This window comes from Gastrolobium bilobum, unplaced genomic scaffold (genome assembly GCF_033153095.1).
Source record: "Gastrolobium bilobum isolate Gb01-03AN ecotype WA unplaced genomic scaffold, APGP_CSIRO_Gbil_v1 utg9008, whole genome shotgun sequence".
Taxonomy (NCBI): Eukaryota; Viridiplantae; Streptophyta; class Magnoliopsida; order Fabales; family Fabaceae; genus Gastrolobium; species Gastrolobium bilobum.
The window spans coordinates 436,769-446,822 of NW_026898340.1; the positions used below are offsets into that span (position 1 = coordinate 436,769).

General features: G+C 37.4%; 1 protein-coding gene across 1 annotated transcript; it reads left to right on the forward strand.

Moving 5' to 3' along the window:
• The first annotated feature begins 7,798 nt into the window (after positions 1–7,798).
• Positions 7,799–9,247, forward strand: LOC133315029 (uncharacterized). The gene is made up of 2 exons (XM_061516572.1): positions 7,799–8,544; positions 8,632–9,247. Exons 1-2 carry the CDS (start codon positions 7,799–7,801, stop codon positions 9,245–9,247), a joined length of 1,362 nt encoding a protein of 453 aa, XP_061372556.1.
• The last annotated feature ends 807 nt before the right edge of the window (positions 9,248–10,054 follow it).

Sequence of the window (10,054 nt, forward strand, 5' to 3'; positions counted from 1 at the left end):
CCTTAATTGAGAAAAATATTACTAAAAATGGATTCAGAACGAAATTTAGAGTGGATAAGTAAGTTTATGAAAAATTAATGAATAGTAGTATTTTTACTAGGTAAAAATAGTGCGATCCAATTACACTGAAAAACGTGAAAAGTGAGATTACTACTCTAAGATTGAATATATGTTGGAAAAGATATTTAGAATCAAGAAATATGATTAGTGATATTATTTGTTGAATTTTGATGATTTTTAGGGAAGCGTGCCAACGATGGTTCTTGGCACTATTTATCATTGTTATTCTGTTGTTTCTGTAACACCCCATCTCGAGCTGGTATGTTAACTTACATTATGGTAATAAAAGCGCTACACATTGAATTAAATAAGTAGAAGACTTAATTAAAAGTATCACAATAGCTTACCATTAACTACGTGACTTAACTTTTTCTTTTTAATTTTCTTTTATGTAATTGCCTTACTTCATTTATTAATTTAAAACTTTAATTGTATATAGTCCCATAACCATATAGAACTTTATTTAACTTTCAAAACCATAACCAATGATCAAGTCTATGTCCAAATATAATAACAAGTACTATTTTGACAGAAACTGTAACAGCCTATTACGTACCGATATTGTTAACATTGATTATGATATTGCGCAGTTACAATCACAGTAATTTATTTAAAAATACGAATAAACTTTTTCCTTTTCATTATGTAAGCATTTGAAAACAACATAAACCGTAATGATATTAACTATGATCATAACTGAATTCTAAATGCGGAATTAATATTATACTTGTTTAACTATCATACAATACTTATTTTAAGTTACTAAGAGGTTCCCATAAACCCACTCAACATAAATCTCACTTTTTTCATTTTTCTAAACCTGAATACGCTTCTATTTTTTTAATATTGGGCATGATCTACGTATTATTAATTTCCTATCTTTTAGTATGTTAAACTAGACTCTATTACCTTTCCAACAAGGTATCACACGCCTTATTTGGAGTTTTCTAGCTCTGAATATCACCATTTGAAGTTGAACAAGCAAAGCTGTCAATCAACTCCAAACAAAGTACCAAATATCTCTCACCATTTTTGTGATTTCCAACGATTTATTGAAGCAAATTGTCTCAAAATTTTATATAGAATACTAGACTCCTTGATCTTCAATTTGATATGTCATAAGTCTAATTTGAGTAAGAATTGAGGGAGATATGATTTTTAGAAACAGGAGACTCGAATATCCCATGCACTTGTCCAGTTTGGGTAGTCTGTGTTCTCTTCGTCCTACAGAATGTTGTACACTCTAAATGGCACAAAATTTTGAGACAATATATCTGACATCTCAACCTTTAAAATGGTGTATAGCACGTCCCAATTGGACTTCTGTGGAGGGAGATATGTTCTCCCAAAGTTGGCCTAAAAACTGATCAATTCTTAGAAAATTCGATGGCATCTCCTTTATTTTATTAACTAATCCCACTTTACCAAATTGTGTTCTAAGTCATCAAATGGTACCTAATTGAAAGGGGTGGCACACAAGAATCAACAAACCTTGGTGCTCTTACAATCCACAACATATTTACATTATTTCTCATTTCATTCATAATCCATTGCTTAACCAATTTACAACTTATTACTCATTTCAATCACATAATTCCATTTCATGCATTTACATCATTGGACAATATCATCATAACCTAGAATAGCTCTATTGCCCTTCCATCAGATACATGCTTCATAAATTTACACAAGGTCCATAGTTCTTTAAATTACATTTCTCCAAATACCAAATATAACTCCAAATAAAATACTCCAAATCCAAATAACATAATTATACAACACTAGACTTAGCCAAAATACAACATAAACAACAAAAGCATGCTACATATCACTCATGCAATATAAAATGTTCATGTCTAAGTCTATCCTATACAAAATAATCCAAAATGCAAAATGGCATGCTATCTCCATGCACTCCACATGCTCTCCCTCCCCATGACTCCAGCACTGCTACAACCAACTGAAACATCGCCCCAATAACGCGGGGTGAGATATATGAATATATCTCAGTAATCCAAAAATATGGAGGATCACTTCGCCTAATTGCTCACTGTCGCAACCGGATCGCGACGTGACGGCAAAAAATTGGAATGTTAAAAAAAATAGTCACCACCAAGATTTATTTGTGAAAAACATTGGAAAAACCCTTTTTTTTAAAAAAAATTGGTCTATGAAAACAGAAATGAATTCAGGAGACGATTACGAGTAGGGAAGGTGTTAGCACCCTACACCGTCCGTTAAAAGAAACGGTTACCTTATATTAATTGTGCAAATTATTGATAAGAATTTAAATATTTATTTCACCACAAAGAATTAAACAAAAAATGATTAAGGAAAAAAAACTAATTTTTAAAATTTATTTTTGTGCTTGACGAGAAGGATCCCGCTACGTCGTTTTGTAAAAAATATTTGTGTGTTGATTGAATTTAATTTTTAAAAATACTTTTAACGAAAATCATTGGAAAGTTTTGGCTTTGATGATTTATATTTATTTCAATAATTTTATTTTTATTTTTGTAAATTTTACAATAAATTTTGAATCACCAAGCTGTCACAGCTAAAATGATTCAAAAGATTACCAGATTAACAAGCTATCTCAACTCAGCTAATCCTTTTAAAAATAGATTTGACATTATTATTATTTTTATTATAAATTTTACAATAAATTTTGAATCATCAAGCCGTCACGGCTAAAATGATTCAAAAGATTATGGGATTAACAAACTGTCATGGTTAAATTATCCCTTGAGGATGGATAACCATACATCAATGTTGAAAATCATTCGTTGGATTTAAAATAAAGCTCTATTGATTTATTTTCCATATTTTTTTTTGTATTTTTTAATGTTGCTTATAATATATGTCATAACATAAGCAAACATGTACTAGTAATCAAAGTAACAAACGCGATAGCGTAATCATTATTTTTATTTTTTTGTAATTTTCAAAATATTTATTCATATTTTATCAACAAATAGATAAATACCCAATACAAAAAGATAACCATCTATCTACATGAATATGACTTATAAGGAAACATGTACATTTTGGTTATTTTGTTGTTTTTTTATGTTTATTTTATATTTATTTTTTGTTTTTTATTTTTATTTTAACACTATGACAATTGACAAGATTATTCCCTATAGTAGTCTATATCCTACACCTAATCTGAACTAATGAAGACAATAGATATGTTCACCATTTTTTATTATTTTATTAATCATTTAGGACTTAACATAATTCACTTTAACATTTAAACTTAAAAAAAAACTAAAAAAAACTAAACTATTTACAATGCTGAATGTAATTCATAAGTGTCAACATCTTTTGCAAATAAACAAACACTAAATTAGGTAACAATGTGACAAGTAAACAAATGTTAAGTTACATGTGCAAAAAAATGGAAAAGATGGATTTCAAATAAAAGAGAAGAAAGCATATGGGCCCATATATTCATGAAGATTTGACTAAACTCCAGACTATATTTTAAACCCTATTTTCACCAAGTAAAAGATGTGAAACAAAAAAAAAGGTGAAAGGCCACACATATGACACAAGGTGTGCAACTTTATAGTGTAATGAAGTTTCAAACAGTGACAACACTAGCAACAACGGATGTGAGACCTGCAACGAGTAAATGAATGTGCACAGTACTAAAGGGGTGTACGTGGCTGTCTGCGAGATGGAGCGGCAGTGCGCGTGGTGGCAAGGCGGTGCTGCTCAGGTGGTTGGGGTCAGGCGGATGATGGCGAGATGGTGGTGCTCTGGTGGTTAGTTTGGAATAATTATGTTTAAACTAGTAGCCATGGGCAAAATTATCTGTGGAATGGAAACATGCAAAGTTCTTAAAAAATTATTTTCGAAACTCTTGTATTACAGCTTTTGTGTTTCCCTGGTTAAGTGTGCTATCTTTATTGTGTATCTTTGGAAATCGAACACATACTGAGAAAGGATCTTCCATAAGGAAGGGATTTCAGACAGCTTAACCAGAGGGGGAAGGCAGTACTGTGGAAAGAGTATTGTTGGTTGCCTTAGGAATAAGGGAACACTTCGTTCATTTTAAGGTTCTGCATTAAGTACCTGTTGGAGTCAAGGGAGCCATAGGAATATGGAAACTTGTGAGCCATCTAGTCCATAAGCTGAGGAATCAGACATTGGCACAAAGGAAACTGGAACAAATACTTAAGTGTTGAGTCCTGAGCAGAGAAAATAATTATTTATGAATGGAGCAGTGGATCTGTTCCTTCTGTTATTATTGTTTTTAAACCATCCACCCTGTTGTCCCTTGATTATTGTTATTACTTTTTGTATTTTTCTTCTTTATTTAATCTTGTATCTATAAAACCTCTCATGAATATTGTTGTTCCTTCCCTAAACAAGAAGGTTGACATACATAACAAAGTGATGAACTGTTTGCTGTCTGATTGAACCTACTGTCCTTGAGGAATGTATGACCAAACAGGTCAATTACTAACTTTTCTTTTCATTTTCATTCTTTATAAAACAGTATAAGACACTAATTAGAGTTCTATTCTCGTGGGAACGATAATTTGGGCATAATACTCCCATTTATTACTTGATGCGTGCACTTGCGCACTTGGGTTGAACTAAGAAAACAACTGTGTTCTTTCTTAGTAAACTGAGGAACGTCTTCATCATAATATATTTTTCATCCAACAGCTTTTGACACCCAACAAGTTTTTGGCGCCGTTGCCGAGGATAGATACACTAAATTTTGTCCATATTATTGTTTTAAGTACATACATACTCTGTATATTTCATTTTCATTTTTTGTCACATATTCTACTGATTCATACTATCTGTTTTACGGTTTATGGATGAAGAGTCTGAAACAGATTCTCCCCACTCCACTAAGATACCTGAGTTCTTCTTTGACCTTGAGCCAGAACGCACTTTACATAGAAGGAGAAGAAATCTCAGGGAAAATATTTTTGAAAACATGGCTGATCATAACAATAACAACGATGAAATCCCTCATGATCAGAATTTTAGAACTTTGGCTGCTCCTTTCAGGAACAGACCAGAAATGGGAGTAATCCTCCCTCCTGTAGCCTTTAATTTTGAATTGAAACCCATCATGTTCCACATGTCAGGGAAGCTGGAGTCTTCCATGGACTCCCTGCAGAAGATTCGTACACACACCTCACAAACTTTCAAGGCATTTGTGATAACTTCAAAGCTGAGGGTGTGACAGAGGAAAGCATGAGAATGAGGTTGTTTCCTCACTCCCTAGGCTCAAAAGCAAAAACATGGATGAAAACTCTCACCCCTGGATCCATCCACTCTTGGGAGAAACTTTCTAACAAGTTCATAGAAAGGTTTATCCCTATGTCTCGACAAGCTAATGCTAGGGCAGAACTCTCTAACTTTAGAATGTTTCATGGAGAAAATCTTTATGAAGCTTGGGAGAGATACAAGGACATCATCAGAAAGTGTCCAAACCATGGGGTGGAGAGTTGGGGAGTTTTACAGTCTTTTTATAAAGGCATTGATCATACTTCTCAATCACATTTAGACTTTGCTGCAAGAAAATAGTTTTTTACAGGTACCCTTGAATCCAGGAACGAAATCATTGAAGGCACTGCAGAAAGATGTCTCCAATGGCCATTGGAACGGATGAGCCCAGTAAGGAAGCCAGGAATGCTAGAATTAGAGAAACAAACTGCCATGGAATCCCAACTGGCCACCCTGATGAATGAGGTGAAGAATCTGAAAGCTGATCAAGAACAACCAAGGATGGAAGTCTTACAACTCACAGCAACTGAGAGTGAACCATGCTCAGCCTGTGGTGACCTTCATGATTCAACAGACTGTCCATCTACTGCCTTGGTGTGTTATGCAGAAAACTTCGAGAACAGAAACTTCACCCAGGCCAGAGACAACCAGACTATAGGAAGCAACAACAATCAAAACCCTGGAGGAACCATAGTGAAGGATCAGAACCATAATCCACAATGGAGACCACCCATTAACCAAAGACCATACAACAATCAGCAGCAGTAGCAACAAGGCAGGAGCAGTGGGAACGAAGCATATGAACCACATAGAAGATCCAATTATGCTCCATTCCAAAGGGATGACCAACGCATCAACACCTTGGAAAGCTATATCAAAGAATATGTCACCAGAAACGATGTTGTGGTCAGAAACATTGAGTCCCACCTGGGACAGATAGCTGCTAGCCTTAACACCAGGACACCGGGCCATTTACCAGAAGATACTGAAGTTCCCTCAACAACCTCCCCAGAAACCTGAGAGGTTAGTAACATGTCTAGCTAAAGACATTAAACTAAGCGCTGACTAGAAGGCAACCCAGTGGATACCTTTGCCCTCTAACAAAGAGCAAAGTTTTAGAGTGGTTAGCCTTAACCACATAGCTCCCAAAATGGAGGGAACGTCTGATGTTCAACTCCAAATCCAAATAAAATATGTTACGTTCCAGGAACGTAGTTTTGGGGTGGTTCAATAACCACACATTCCCATATTATTTCTCTAAAAAAAATTAAAAAAATTAATTTTTTTTATATATATATATTTAATTTTATTTGCACACACCTTCATTTGCAATTTTTAAATAATTAGTATTTCTTTGCAATGCAATTTATATTTCAGGTTCTTTTATTAAGTAGGCTTGCACTTTATTTATTAGGAATTAGTTTATTATTGTTATAGTGTAGGTAAAAGACAAAGGGAACGTTCCCTGGCTTAGGAGATAAGAGTGACAAGGACACTTGTCCATGCTGAGTCACTCACATATACGCAACCGTATCAAATCTGCACTCATTGCAAATTTTGAAAACGTGCCCTGAAAAAGCAACTGTCTCCTCAGCCATTAATGCAATTGCTTCTACCCTATTTCCCTCTCTCCCACGTTTCTAACCTAAACCGTTCCACTTCCTTACCACCATCAGTAGCAGTTGAATACCACTCACCCTAACCTTTCGTTCCAGAATGTTCCCATTCCACCACTTCTTCAACTCCCTGTCTTTAACCTCCACGTCCTGAAAAACTCCTCATTTTCCCTCCTCTGCATGCTTATTTAAACTCATCCTCTGTACTCTTCAATCTTTACCACCTTCTTCTAACTTAGAAACTTTTCCTCTCATCACCCTATTCTGCATTTTTTCCCTAAGCCCTTCTTTCTTCCATAACCATGACTAAGCTCTCCGTAATCGTTGTCCATTTTGCCAGCCATAACCAAGACCCAGAAATCACCGAAGATGCTGTAGCTCTCTATCCAGAGAGAAACATCTTCTTACAGGACAAATCTCTTCTTCCATCATTCGTGAAGAAAGCTTTAACCAAACTACAGTGGACTCTATTCGCCACAGATGTACGAGAACTCAACACTTCCTTGGTGGCTGAGTTCCTGTACCACGCAAAGAGGCTGCCCGAAGGATACACCAATGATGAAGTAATGGTGAGAGGGAAGAAAGTATCATTCTCCCCCTCTGCCATCAAGGAAGTCCTCAACCTCCCAACTATCCCCAACTGCCTGTACCAAGGATACATCGAAAGCAAGAAAGTCCCACAGTTCGCACAAGAAGTAAAGGATTTGATCATCACTAGTGATCCTATCTATTCAAAAGGAGCCCTCTGCAAGGGCAATCTGAAAGACGAGGCCAAATTCTGGTCTCTTTTTGTTAACTCTAATATGACTCCTTCCTCTCATGATGCCACAGTCAAATGGGCATTATAGATACAACTCTACTGCATCATGAAGAATATTCCCTTTGACGCAGTACCTCTCATATATAGCAGCCTGCAAAAGGAAATCAAAAAGACTATTGTCTACCTTCCTTGCTTAATCACAAAGCTCTGTTTGAGGGCCAAGGTCAAGACTTATGAAGATGAAGACCTAGTGGTAGGGTCTGTCATCGATTTCAAAACGTGGAATGGTCTGAGGACCACTGACAGTGAAACAGATATTCCAGGCCTTGAGGCCCCAAAGAAGACAACCACGAAGGCCACCCCTTCAAAATCATCCACTTCTGCCTACACTCAGGCAAGACGAACCGTTCCACCTCCCACCAAGGTGAAGAAGGAAGCCCCTGCTGCTACTGAGAGCAAGCAGGGAAAAAAGAAGTGCCCTGCCAAAGCTCCCCCAAGAAAGGGGGAACGTTCCAGTCAGAGGCTGAAGATAACCTTCAGCAGCATCAAAAGGCCAGAGGGACCATCCTCTGAGAAACCTATCACCCTCTCTGACAAGGAGGGGGACAGTGAAGACAATGAGCCTGTTGCAAAAAGGCTTAAAACTGAAGGAACGTCAAAATCCACACCAGCTACTAGGGAGACATCCTCAAGTAGCTCCGCTTCTAATTCCTCTGACGTTCCGTCCCCTCCACCATCACCTGCTCATTCTTCACCACCACTAGTGATCCAACAACCCTTTCCTAGGCAACAAGAAGGAGAGGGAATGAGAGAAACAGATGCAGCACCTGCTGTACAAGAACAGGTGGCTGAGCAAGTAGCTTAGCCACAAAAGAACCTTGATAAAGGAAAGGGAATTCTTGCTGAATCCCCTAAAAAGAAAAAGCCAATTGTTCCCAGGCAACTCAGCCTGGGAGGGCCCCTCTCTTGTCCCATCATCCGTCCCGACACTTCTGGGGACGAGGCCATTGCTAGGGCTCTAGCAGAAGAAGAGGGCATGGAAGTCCCTCTACTGATAGAGGAACAAACAACAACTGCCCCCTCTTCCTCAAGAATACAGGAGGTTGCTGTCAGGCAAGCACCTGAAGAACCTCCAGCTTTTGACAACAGCAACCAGAAGAAGAAGAAGCCATCTTCCCCCATTCCAGCAATCCTCATTGGCTCAAGGAGAAAATCCCATATAGGGATTGCTGAACTGTTTGAAATGTTGGGAAAGAAGATGGAGAAGTTGCTGCCTGAAACTCCATCCGTTCCCCATATCAACATGACTGATACCACTGAAGAGTTGAAGGCTCTTAGGAACAGAATGGATCAACTCTCTTCTGCTATCAATAAGTTCCAGGAACAACAGAGAACAGAAAGAGAGCAGCTCCTTAACACCATCAGAGACAGCATCAGCAGCATCAGGGCTGCACCTTCTGCACCAACCTTGCAAGCTGTCAGGGACGAAATCAAGAAAGGATCTGAATCCCTGCAACTTGCTTACTCCCTGCACAACACTAGAGTTGAGCTATAGCTGAAGAAACTCCTCCTCAAGAACACCGAGGAACGAACAGAAACCAAAGAAGCTCTCAAAGCTTTTGGTACATATTTGGAGGGAAAATCACTCAGTTGGAACACCGAATGCTGGATATGGAAGGACACCTGGTGCACATCCACAATAGTAGAATAATGATGAGAACCACCGTTGTGCACCTCACTACTGTGATCAGCGATCTACTGAAAGAAGTTGAGAAGTGGCTCCCTGAAGCTGAAGTAAGAAGACTAAGAGAACAGCTCAGCAGGAGACCACCCACACAGGAGGAACGTGATGCTGAGAAGAATTCTGATTTGGGCAAGAGACGTCCTTATTGAAAAGGAGAAAGATCCACCTTTTTTTGCTTATTCACCTATTTATTGTTTTCTGTTATTTCCCTTTGTTTTCTTTTCCGTTCCTTAGTGCAAGTGTAATTTCTTTTTGAAATAAAAAAATCCTTTTGATCAAACTGTTTGGAGCATACATCTCATTTATAGTACTGTGGCTGTGAAACTTTGAATAATCAATGGCATGAAACACAAAGTCACTAAGTAATCATTCTTGTTCTTACTCTGAATGCTTGACATAGAAAAGGTGAAATTAATTTAATCTTTAGATTTTTGAAGAATGCTGATCTGTGTGAACTAAAATTGGTGAGGAACGAAAAATGCAAAATACTTACTCATGAGAGCGTTCCTGAGGTGTCACCACAATGAAACTTCTAAACTTGCCTTGATGTTGTAAGTACTACTGAAGAACAGGTGAATTTCACTAACAAGGATCAAACCACCAAACACTAACCCCCTC

Bases quoted from the DNA above. Each gene is read 5' to 3' on its own strand.
- LOC133315029 (XM_061516572.1), top strand. From the start codon at position 7,799: ATGAAGAATATTCCCTTTGACGCAGTACCTCTCATATATAGCAGCCTG. The intron at 8,545-8,631 runs GCAAGTAGCTTA...AATTGTTCCCAG, and splicing joins GTACAAGAACAGGTGGCTGA to GCAACTCAGCCTGGGAGGGC.